This window comes from Pogona vitticeps, chromosome 2 (assembly GCF_051106095.1).
Source record: "Pogona vitticeps strain Pit_001003342236 chromosome 2, PviZW2.1, whole genome shotgun sequence".
Lineage (NCBI taxonomy): Eukaryota > Metazoa > Chordata > Lepidosauria > Squamata > Agamidae > Pogona > Pogona vitticeps.
In genome coordinates, this window is record NC_135784.1 from 65,668,648 (window position 1) to 65,681,651 (window position 13,004).

The following is a 13,004-nucleotide window of genomic DNA, read 5'->3' on the forward strand; positions in this document are numbered from 1 at the left end:
CATAGGGAAAAACGTTATACGAAGCACAATCTGCCTCTGAAAAAATAAACGTTAAGCGAAAAAAACGTTAAACGAAGCAAACGTTAAGCGAGGCACCACTGTATTTGGAGGAAGGACATAGCAGATAATCTGTATTTTGCTTTTTATAATTTGTACAGTTTTTTTCTTTAAAACCTTTATGTATTGAATGAATATTGCCTCTACGAAAACAATACGCAACATGTCTACTTAAACAACTCTTCTCCATTCACGGCAGCTGCACATTATTTGCCCATTTGAAAATGTTTGTTGTCCTTTGTAATCAATTACTGACTCTTGAGTAAGATATGTATTTGTAAGGTATGTCATTGGGATTCTACTGCATATTTTATTTGCTCAGTTTGTACACTGCAGGTATAATAGCGAAAGCCATCATTTCCTAGCCATGTTTGTACTAGGATTCATCTCTTGTCTAAAACATTGTGAGGTTAAAATAGATTCTTCAGACAAGCATCTTGAACAATCACTTGAACAATAAGGATCTCAGTCCATTCAGTTGTATTGGCTAATTCTGAATGTGTATTTTTGCTTCATAAATAGTGACAGTCTCCTCAGATGATTGGATCTTAACCTCCATCGAGTGGCTGGAAGCTGAAATGCAAGAACACTCCTTTCATTTGTTCCTCTTGCCAGCGAAACAGTCCGCCAATAAATTCCCACAGGATGAAAAGCCACTTTAAGTGAAAAAACAAACTTTTACCCTAGAGTTCTAACTTAAACTCATTTGTGTTGCAACTCTGTAGGAGGCAGGGAATGAGTTTAATCCACTGATTGTTCAGAGAGAATAGAAAACAATGCTTGGTTTTTCCTGCCACAATTATGGAGGCCAAGAACAGTGCTGAGAGGTAGTTTGGAAAAGCTGCCCAGGCAGGTTTTGAGAAAGCTTTGTGGAAGAAGGGAAATAATAAAACTGCAGTTAAATAATATAATTAGTTCATTGTTCATTCTTGTTATTCATTGTTGGTGATATTAAAGGGAGTGGAAGAGTGTTGGAGCAAGGAAAAATAGTTTACACTGTACATATTATGAAATCTGGAAACATCAGTTTTGTTACGAATGTACTTTTGCTATGAAGGGTTTTAAAATGTTTGCTTGTGTCTCTATTTTTCTTCATCTTCCAAATCATTTGATGTGGTACTAAAATATTTCATACATCCATTAAACTATTATTGTTTGTTTAGCTAAAGAATAATTAAATGTAGTGGGCACACACTATCACTATCACGGTGCATATACAGTACGTTGTCATTAGTGGTTTCTTGCACATATAGAGGTCACCTTGGGGGGAAAATGTTAAGAGTAAATGTTTATTCTTAAATCAGTACAGAAAACCAGGTATCTACTAATCTTGCCTAGAAGCAGCCAAAAGGTCTTAAAACCTTCTGTTCTCAGCCCAATTAAAGCTGCCAAAAAAAGCTGCTCACAGAGAACAGTTATAGCTGCTGTTAAAAAGATCTCCCCTCTACCTTAGGTGACGGCACATATCTAAATTAGGTGATGTTGTTAGAGTTGACTGATGTACCTTGTTATTCTTTTGAATTTAGCAGTTACTGTATACAAATTATGTTGGGCTTACCCTGTTCTACTAAAGTAGAACTGTATTCCTAGGCAGGCCAGATTCTGTGCCACAAGAAAGTTGAATTCTATAGTCTGTCTAAATTATACAATTTAAACAAATCTGCACGGTTCTTTTAACCTTGTGAGCTGCCTTGGGTTCTCTCACCAGGAGGGAGGACGCCTACAAATGGTACAAAATAAAGTAATTAAATGAATCGGACACTTGCTTTAGGTTTGCTAGTAATGTGGAAGTTGCCTGGAATTATAGATGGCCATGTATGTTCCTAGCTACGTGAACGTCTATTTAGTCACTTCTCTAGCTTGTTAAATGCCTGAGCATTTTATAATATATTTTTCACAAACGTAAGTCTGGGTGGGTGGGTGGGGGAAGGCATTTGAATGAAATGTGAGCTTCATGGGAAGGAGAATTTTGTGGCCAGTTGTGCACTTTTTCTTTATTTCAGTAGGTCTGGAGCATCTGTGCAGGTCTTCTTATAGTGCTTGGTCAGTGTGTGTCAGTGGTTACAACAGAGATGGGCAGAGTGTGGCTTTGCACCTGCAGGAACCCCCCAAACGGCTGTCTTTGATGTTTTTGTGCCCTTGCCAAGTCTGTTTCGTACCCCCCTCCAAGAAAATGCTATCCTTTCCCCCATGAAAAGAAAAGTAAATTGCTACTCCTCGAAACCTTCAAGAGCAGCTGTTCTCCTTTCAGTAAGTTGCAGAGCCTTCTGTGGTGTTTGAAAGCAAAAAGTACAGTACATTTTTAAAAAATGGAAATGAACCAGGTTACTTGTTTGCAATTTTGGTGGCATTTGTGCCCCTTGGAGGATTCTGAGGACTTGTGATAAAGTGTGGATTTGATTCAAATGTATATTGTATAAAAATGAGTTTTTAAAATTTTAATTGTTATAAAATCTGATTTAACATTTTTTTAATTGTAGTTTAAATAAAATGGATTAAATCACAATTAAAATTTTTTTTAAAATGGATTTTTCAACTATTTAATTTTAAAAGTATTTTAATATAAATTGTGATTTAAATCAATTTGGTTTTATAAAAAATTTAGTTTTATCCACCCCGCCTTTGATGTAGGTTTTCTGGGAAAAGAAGAACTGGACGATGTAGGAGGGGGGATTTTGGGAAAACTTCCAATGCCCTAAATAATGCTATCTTAATTTAAGAAGTTTTTCCTGATATTTAGCCTAAATCTGGCTTCCTGTAGCTTGAATCCATTATTATGTGTCCTGCACTCTGTTCTCGATCGTCCCAGAGTGCAGGACATGTAACAATGGGCTCAAGCTACAGGAACCCAGATATAGGCAGGTTATCAGGAAAAACTTCTGAATTGTTAGAGCAGTATGACAATGGAACCAATTACTTTGGAAGGTAGTGAGTACTCCAGTATTAGAGGCATTCAAGAGAAAATTGGACAACCATGTTCCAGAACTGCTTTGTTTTGAATTCCTGCGTTGAGGAATAACTCCATTATTATTTGATTCTATCTATTTTATCATGTTTCACTCATTTTGACTCCACAACATATTATCAACATATTATCCCAAGTTTTGACTTCACAACAGAAGAATAAAAAATGTGACTCATGTCAGTTTGATGTGCAGTATAAAGTTTCACATTTACCACCTATCGTTCTCTCTTTAGTGTTTTCATTATAAGTCATACTATGTGCTAGTATTCTTGCAAATATTAGATGACTGACTAATCTTATGCCATTACTTCCAGCTTCTGAAACTCAAGAAGAGAAATGAAGAATTTAACTGAGGAAAGTGAAACAAACTAATGACAAACTAAGCCTTTGTTTCAGTTTTCTTTCAGTTTGTTATTAAAGAACCTTAGCAGTAAAGACCAAATATGCCTAAGTCTGGGCTGGACTTAGGCAAGTGCTGACTGTATTGTGCGCAGGAACGTGCTGTTGTTGTTTAGTCATTTAGTCATGTCCCTTTGTGACCCCATGGACCAGAAGAGCATGCCATGCCCTCCTGTCTTCCACTGCCTCCTGGAGCTGGGTCAAATTCATGTTGGTAGTTTCTCAGGGCTTGCCTTGAAAGAACAACTTACAGGTGTTTGTATCCTATATTTGGTCTATCTAACATGATGGATTGCAGTACAGTAGCCCAGACTGCAATTGATAAACACAGACATAAATATTGTCAAAAGCTTATTTTGAACATTCTTGTTGAACTTGGTTGGAAGTGGCACCCTCCCCTCTATATAGTATTGGATGGAGACATTCCAGCCATTCTGCTGCAAGTGTCAAAGATTGGTATTTGACTTAAACATTAGTTGGATCCCAGTTATCAATCAAATCCAAAGTAATTTGTCTTTGACAATATTTTCTCTTCTTTCCTTCTAGGGATTATCACCAATTGGAAAGAACACAGGTCTGTTTAATATCACCTTTAAGTATGACAGTAAGTTCTGCTTCCTCTTGTTTTGTTGCCTTTACTCATTTATTTGTTAAAGCATTTAGCTAATTGAAATTACAGCAAGAATGCCCCACTGCATTAAAAAGCATTGTTTGATTGATTTATAGGCTACCTTTCTCTTGATATCCAGGGACGTGGTGGCGCTGTGGGCTAAACCGCAGAAGCCTGTGCTGCAGGGTCAGAAGACCAAGCAGTCGTAAGATCGAATCCATGCGACGGAGTGAGCGCCCGTTGCTTGTCCCAGCTCCCGCCAACCTAGCGGTTCGAAAGCATGCAAATGCGAGTAGATAAATAGGTACCATCTCGGTGGGAAGGTAAACAGCGTTCCGTGTCTAAATCACACTGGCCATGTGACCACGGAAAGATTGTCTTCGGACAAAACGCTGGCTCTATGGCTTGAAGAGCGGGATGAGCGCCGCCCCCTAGAGTCGGACACGACTGGACAAAAATTGTCAAGGGGAACCTTTACCTTTAACCTTTTCTCTTGATAAAGAGAACCAAGACAGCTCACAATATTAAATAATAGAATTAAAACATACTAAGTTAAACATTAAAAAAAACAGTTAAACTGTACACTAGTTAAAATACAATTGAGCAAGAGCAGGTAAAAACTAAAAAACTGTCATAACTTAAAAATGGTATCCAGGGAATGGATCATAATTGCTAAATGCCTCGCTGAAAAGATGGGTCTTCAACTGTCATTGGAAGGACGAAGGGGGGGGCAGTCTCATCTCCTGAGGGAGAGCATTCCTTACTGCATTTCAAGAAGAGTTGCATTAAGTGATATATGTTTCAAAATCAGTAATAAAAATAGCTTTTTTTATTTGAATGCCTTTGTTTACTGATTACTTACATTTTTAATGAAACTGAAGGTTAAGAGTAGGATGTATTATAAAATTAAAATGTAACTTTTAAAAAATGTTCAGGTTGGACTGTAACCAACTTTCCATTCATAATTGCTCCATCAATACAGAGACCTTACAAATGTAATTTTTTTCCAGATAGAATGGATTATATTTGTAGCCATTGACTAACCTGGTGCTCAAATCTAGCTGATGGCAGTGCCTGGAATGGTCTAGCATGAATCATCTGCATTCTTATTCTCTGATTAGGACAGGGACTGGGGATTCTAGGCTTGATATGTATGGTCACTGATTCAGGCCTCAGAGTGTCCCGTGCATGCAAGATTTTAAAGATCATCCTTGTTTTATATCACCTATAAAAGAATCCATGTAAAACTGAAAATGTAATAAGAAGAACTAAATTTTGAGCTTTAAGGCCAGAAACAAATGGCCTTCCACTGTACAGTTCAGTGGAAGCTGCAGTGGTTAGAGTGGTCGTTCGACTAGATAGGTGGGGTATAAATAAATAAATAAATAAATAAATTAAATTAAATAAATAAATAAATAAATAAATAAATAAATAAATAAATAAATAAATAAATAAATAAATAAATAAGGTTGGAATAGAAAACAATAGTCAGCATGAACTGTTCTACTACTGAGATACTGTATCTTTATTTTGGCTGACCATAAGCTGCTATAACAGTAAAAAATGATAAATGGAAGTGTTCTTTCAATACGGACTGAATGAAAAAGTACTTAACTATTTTGGCTTTGGTTTTTCAGATTGCACCCCTTATTTGAATTCAGTGGGAAAACATGTGATTGGTGATGTACAGAATATCACTATTAGCCAGTATGCGTGCTCTGATCAAGTTGCAGTGACAATACTGTGGACCGCAAATCTCATCGGTAAGTGGAGTAAAATGAATTGGAATTATATGGCTGTTTACCAAATTGCCTGTTTTCAATTTCTGATTTATGTCCATGCCAGCTGGAAGAATTATGGTCACCATCCAACACTGTATATAGAATCCAGTTGCTCTTTACAACTGAAATTAAAAAGTTGGTTTAAACCCGATGAGAATTTTTAACCCTAACAACATGGTTGTGAAAGGGGTTTTAGACAGTCCTTTTAAGATGATGTCCAGTGGAAAGGACATTATTTACAGGCGCTCTACAATTTTTAAAAGCTGCATATGCAGTCTTCTTTCAACCCTGAAAATTGTCCAAGCAGAGTGGATTTGAATGAATAAGACCATGATTGGTTCTCTCCTGTTCAATTCAATGGGATCTTGCCCTTGGCTGATTCCCTCTAGATTATATTATGTGTGCCATTTCTGTCTTCCCCTTTCCTACGACTATGATAATGTGGTATTCTTGCTTGGAAGTGGATTTTAATGAATTTATTGGTGGTTGTGCCAAAGGAAGTTCAAGATGTTTATGTCATTCCTCTGAATTAGATTTTGAAAGTTACAGTTCGTAAAATGATGGAAGATATAAATAACCAAGACAATTTATAAATCGGTTTTTTAATGCAGGGATATACATTGAATACAATTATGTTTCTCAATATATAGCTTCCATTTGAGCTAAATCCAACGTGAGTTCTATCTGGAATAGATCCAATTAATATTAATGGGAGTTGTTAGTCAAAACGAACCTAAGTCTCCTTGATATCAATAGGAATAGTCCGTGCAGAATTACTGTTGGATTTAGTCCTTGCTAGTTGTACTGTAAGCTGTTAAGACCTCTTCAAAAAGCTATGGTTGTGTGATAATAATAGAAATGTACTTTGCTAAAGAGCTAACAAATATATATTGGAGAAATAGAAAAAATGTCTGTAGCTTGATAGATTGTAGCATGCTTAATTATATTCCGCAGCCTGTGAATTTGAATGGATAGTAATGAGTAGTTTCTAAGGAGGAATGTGGAAGTGATACTCTAGGCTTCCGAGAGTGCAGAGTTCCTGAATGGCTAATCTGCAGCTGCAAGTTTGATTGCATCCAATCTCCATGGGATACAAAGCTTGGAGTTTTCTCTTGTAATGATCAGAGGTTAATCCTTTTGAAAGCATCAAGAGAGGACCGTAGTTGAAGGATCTCAGGTAACAGGGAGCCCGTTAACTCTTCTCTTTCACGGTCTGTATGTTAGCACAAACACTGCTTTTATTCCTCTAAATAATATGAACACGGTGGGTGGCTCATTTGCCTTTCCTACTGCAAGATCCTTTCGACCTGGGAAATAAGATACTCATGCAAATATACACATTTTGAATACTGAATTCAAGCACAGCGAATGTAGAGAGTTAAGCTATTGTAATCATTTTGGTTTAAGCACTCTCGGAATTTGGAAGATTTGTTCTTCTTTTTAATGGCACACTGTCACTAGAAACAGTGCTTAAGACTCCTTTTAAATCTATTTTATTTCGAATGGGTTTTCTTTACCTGTTAAATGAATGGTACCTTCACTATAAACACCAGAGTGCCTAATGAGCTATACATTGGCCTTCCTTCTGAAACTTTGTGATTTACACATAGTAGGGTTAGCTGAAGACATTTTGATCTTTGAGGTGGAACAGAAAACATCACTTCATGGTTGACCAGGATGAAGACTATCCAGTTATTTTGGCATGCAAAGCCAAAAATCTGACAAGCAACTTCTCCATCTCCTGAAAAGGACAAAAAGCTACAAATACTCAACTATCCCACACTTCCTGGAGGCTTCCAGGAGTGGTGAAGGATCCACCAAGCACACATAGCAGGGGGAAAAAAATCATAACTAGAGATGGCTGTTTAGTTGCTTTCTGTTTTTACTTCCTATACATCCCCCAAACCATTCTCATTTTAAAAGGTTTTTAGCTATTTTCAGGCCTGATGCAAGCCATGGCAGGTTTTAGGATTGAACATTTGGCCCCCAGGTCTGCCAAAGATGCCCACCCCATAATAACAAAATAAATAACAATTTGCTGCTGTCATGATGTCTTGAATCTGCTTTCTCACACAATCCTGGTAGTCCTGGCAACCTCAGGTTTTGCTTAGTTATCCAAGTTAGCCCACATATACAGATGTTAACATCTGAGCAAGACAGAATTAAGTGCTTAAAGTTGATATTATAGTGAATGTTTACTGCTACTGTCATGTGAAAACAACTATAAATATTATTTTTGGTCTGATTTTTTTTACCTTCACACAATAAGCTGAATTCCATTGGCCAAAAGCCTGCAGCTTAGTGTAGTAAATTGTACTAGAGTAGACTCCTTGAATCTCCTTCGTGATTGCTGCCTTATATATGGGCTAACTTGTTAACATGCGCTGGATTATGGAGAAAGCCAGAGAGTTCCAGAAAAACATCTACTTCTGCTTCTTTGAATACGCAAAAGCATTTGACTGTGTGGACCACAGCAAACTATGGCAAGTCCTTAAAGAAATGGGAGTACCTGACCACCTTATCTATCTCCTGAAAAAAATTATATGTGGGACAGCAAGCTGCATTTAGAACTGGATATGGAAGAACTGATTGGTTCAAAATTGGGAAAGGAGTACGACAAGGCTGTATATTGTCTCCCTGCTTATTTAACTTATATGCAAAATACATCATGCGAAAGGCTGGACTGGGGGAATCCCAAACTGGAATTAAGATTGCTGGAAGAAATATCAACAACCTCAGATATGCAGATGATCCCACTCTGATGGCAGAAAGTGAGGAGGAATGAAAGAACCTCTTAATGAGGGTGAAAGAGGAGAGCACCAAAAATGGTCTGAAGCTCAACATTAAAAAAACTAAGGTCATGGCCACCGGATCCATCACCTCCTGGCAAATAGAAGGGGAAGATATGGAGGCAGTGACAGACTTTACTTTCTTGGGCTCCATGATCACTGCAGATGATGACGGCAGCCATGAAATTAAAAGACGCCTGCCTCTTGGGAGGAAAGCAATGACAAACCTAGACAGCATCTTAAAAAGCAGAGACATCACCTTGCCAACAAAGGTCTGCATAGTCAAAGCTATGGTTTTTCCAGTAGTGATGTAAGGAAGTGAGAGCTGGACCACCGCCAAAGAATTGATGCTTTTGAATTGTGGTGCTGGAGGAGACTCTTGAGAGTCCCTTGGACTGCAAAGAGAACAAACCTATCAATTCTAAAGGAAATCAAACCTGAGTGCTCACTGGAAGGACAGATCCTGAAGCTGAGGCTCCAATACTTTGGCCATCTCATGAGAAGAGAAGACTCCCTGGAAAAGACCCTGAAGCTTGGAAAGTGTGAAGGCAAGAGGAGAAGAGGACGACAGAGGACGAGATGGATGGATAGTGTCACTGAAGCTGCCAACATGAATTTGACCCAGCTCCGGGAGGCAGTGGAAGACAGGAGGGCCTGGCGTGCTCTGGTCCATGGGGTCACAAAGAGTCAGACATGACTTAACGACTGAACAACAAAAGATTCCTTGAATCAACAGGGATTTGGTGAGTCAGCTCCTCTAAGTTCCATTGATTCAATTGGACATGGTCTAACTGTGACTTTCTTTGGCATAGTAAGTTACAGCTAGAGTAGGCCCATTTGAATCAATAGAACTTATAGAGGATTTGACCCACTAATTTTGTTTTTCCTTAACTAGTTTTGGTGCTCAAAAAGTAACCTACATAGATACTTAACATTGCTCAACCTTTATTGTCAAACTTTATTGGATTTTTTTAGCATTCACATTGGCTGGGACAAAAAGTGCTTCATACCAAAAATCAGAGATTTTCTACAATATTTTATACCTAGGATTCCTTTTACTTGTGGAAATAAAGCTGAAATGACAAAACACTTGCTACTTGGAGGGATTGCTCACTGCTGAGCAGATAAGAAGGTCTAAAATTATTTAGTTCAACTTCCATGTAAATTCTGCAACAAAAATATGCCAGCCTGATGTGTTACCAAAAAAAGTTTAGATAAACATAGACATTCAGTATTTTAATTTGACAGAGCCCATTTTAGCGCTACCTTTGGCGTGTTGAAGAGCAATTGTGGTATGGTACTCCATTAATGATATGAGTCTGGAGGTCAGCATTAACATACGTTGTCTGAAATCTTGTTGCTTAGCGTAGTTAGTTGCAATTAGAATAGGCCCATTAAATCATTGGAACCTGACTCACCTATTGATTCAATGGGACCTGTTGATTCAGTGGACCTACTCTAGTTATGACTTACTATCCTAACCCAACAGAATTTCAGCCATTCAAGTCTTAAGTGTATGGCCCTAGGATTTGTTTATTTATTTGATTTATATTACAGCTGTCTCCCAAAAGAACTGAAGTACTGTGCAGCTTATTCTGTAATTAAAAACCAAGTGATTAAAAAAAACACCACATAAATATTGAAATATAATTAAATCAGTTTTCATGTGAAAACCAAAATATGGTTAAAACCATTTAATACTTTGCCCTTAAAACTATTATCAGCCGAGATTGGGACTTGAGTTGTGGGACTTGCTATCAAGTTGGACTTAAGTCATACTAGGGACCTGACTTGGACTCAACTCGTGACTTGGAACTCACCCACCCCCTCTCTTTTTTTAATAGGGACTCAGCCTTAGGGCTTGGTACCGAAGACCCAGACTTGGGAGTCAGACCCAAAGACTAAGTAACATCCCTGTTGCAAACTAGCACCAGAAAAATCCTGATTTTATTGTCTTGCAGTTTACATTGGGATTTTGAGTGGTTAGTGTTTTCTTGTGGAGCAGGGTTACTGAGCACTTGCAATCCTGGCAGAGAAAAGTCCCTTTTACTGCCAACAGCCACCACAACATGGTAATCCTGTGTGCTCTAATCTGTTTTCATCTGTACTTATTCTGAGTTTTTCAGTCTGGTTGCTTTAGCCACTAACTAGTTTTGTCATTGCCACTTCCCTTGTAAATCAGCTTGGCTCAAAAGCAATCGTGCATACCACCCTGGCCGTTTCCCCACCATTGAAGTTGATCAAGGCTTTGATAGAGTTATTTGCAAAAGCAGCAAGAAATTCTCTGTGGAGCCTTCAGTCTTCTGGGGCAGACCATCTTAATTGACCAGTCCCAGTAAATCAGAACTCAAAGTGATCAGTCTGTGGTAAAAGAACTTGAGAACATTCTTGCACACCCAGATGTCTTATCATCTCACCTGACACAAAACTCCAGCTCCATCGTATGTCCTGTTATATATGGGGGACCAGAAACAAACCAACTGAGGTATGCCCATTGGAGTCATTCTGACAAATTGAACTCAACATGGATGTTGAAGTCTCCAAGCACGATAAACTGCAGGGACTCCAGCACCACAGCTCAGCTAGTTCTGGCACAGAGACTGTTGAGCAGCAGGTTGGGTAGTGTGTCAACAGAATCCCTGCTCTCTCTCTCTGTCACCCAGCCTCAGAGACATTCAAAAGCAGTAGACCATGGTATGTGGTACCTGGAGAGAGGAATGGAATCATCATACACCGCTACAATTTGCTCCCTGCCCTGACTCCTCATGTATTGCTTGCTGCTGCCCTAAGAACTCTGATAGAGCTGAGAGAGGTGCCCACCCCACAACCTGGGGTTCGTCCATAGAGTTCTCAGTCCAGGGCAGATCTGTGTGTTCATCCAGGAGCAAAAGCTTGGACAGCAGTTCTGTTCCTGTTTATTGACCTGGCATTCAGCAACAGCATTTTGAACCAAGGGGGTCTGTTGCCTGGAATATCCAGGATGCTTGAAATGGGGAACAATTTGGGCGTGTCTTACATTCTCCTCTCATATAATGCCAAGGAATCTCTTGAATGTGTGCACCAGGTCTCGGGGATCTCAGGCTCATGGTCCTGGAATTATGGCTCCGATACATACACCATCACCACCACTACTTCTCTCCCCCCCCCCACCTTGGTTAACAGCCTACAGATAAAGATGTGTTTTCATTGTTTACATATATGCAGGTATTGAATTTCTGAAGGGATTTCGAGTGATTCTTGAAGAATTAAAATCAGAAGGAAGACAGTGTCAACAATTGGTGTTAAAAGACCCAAAGCAGCTGAATACAAGTTATAAGTGGACTGTAAGTACAGAGCATTTGAGAAAGAATCTTTCTCTCTCGGTCCCCCCCCCCCTTTTAAATCCTGTATAAAATGTTGACTTGTAGCGTTCTAAGCCCAAAATCCTACAAGTCAATATTGTGCAAGATGACCAGAATATGGAGGAACACTTACTAAAAAATCCCCTACTTTAGTTACAGTATTGCTGGAAAACTTACTATTTGCTCTTTGGGAACTTAGACTAATATGAAATTCCACAAACCTCTGTGGTTCTTGAGGAAACCAAGGAAAGAGCAACTGTTTTGACAGGTAGCTGCAGGAGTACTTTTTCTGTGTCAAGAGTTACAACAATAACGTTTCTCATTATGCTTCACATTAGAGTGATCTATGTAAGAACTTCTGTCTGTCAAACGGGAAGTATGTAAATAGATAGTTTATACATAGTAAAAATTCCCGATACCATACCAACAGAGATGGCAGGAGTTGCAAGAAATATAAATATTAAATGTTGTTGGGACAACAAAAAGATGATACTGAAATTTTTTGTACAACAGGTTGGGGGCCAGTTCAGCTTCTCACCTGGAGTAATTTGCACAGTTCAAGAACTCTTTACCAGGCAAAGGTAGCATAAACCAAAGGTCAAGATTTTTCTTTCCTGGCAGTCTGGCTTCTTAAGACAAGGGCATTACATCTGGCCTAATTTTTGAACTATTTGTCTTAAACTTTAATTTCTGTACTGACTTTTCCTGATGAATAAAAACAGGGAAAACTGAAGACTTAGAAACTCTTTGTATCTATAGCTTTTTAGTTAATTGCAAGTGGTATGGGTGAGGGGTCCCTTTTGATGCCACTGTAGTCTGGGTTTAGGGCAGAAAAATACCTAGTGCTGAAAATGGTCATAGAGAAGATGTTGAACTATAGTACTGACCAGCTCAATGTTCTCTCCTTTCAGGGAGTAGAATCACAATCTTTTCTAAATCTGAAGTTTGAAACGGACTACTTTGTCAAAGTTGTCCCCTTTCCATCAATTAAGAATGAAAGTAATTACCATCCCTTTTTCTTCAGAACTCGGCGTAAGTACAAGAGCAGTTATTGCTTTCTGC

General features: G+C 38.6%; 1 protein-coding gene across 2 annotated transcripts in view; it reads left to right on the top strand.

Annotated features, from left to right (window-relative positions):
* The window catches only part of IL17RD (interleukin 17 receptor D), a 72,902-nt gene that overhangs the window by 40,324 nt on the left and 19,574 nt on the right, over window positions 1–13,004 (top strand). For both annotated transcript variants that reach the window (XM_020799886.3, XM_020799888.3), the window contains exons 2-5: window positions 3,968–4,025; window positions 5,669–5,794; window positions 11,806–11,924; window positions 12,854–12,974. In XM_020799886.3, the coding sequence (XP_020655545.2) occupies window positions 3,968–4,025; window positions 5,669–5,794; window positions 11,806–11,924; window positions 12,854–12,974 (424 nt within the window). The remainder of the gene's footprint in view (window positions 1–3,967; window positions 4,026–5,668; window positions 5,795–11,805; window positions 11,925–12,853; window positions 12,975–13,004) is intronic.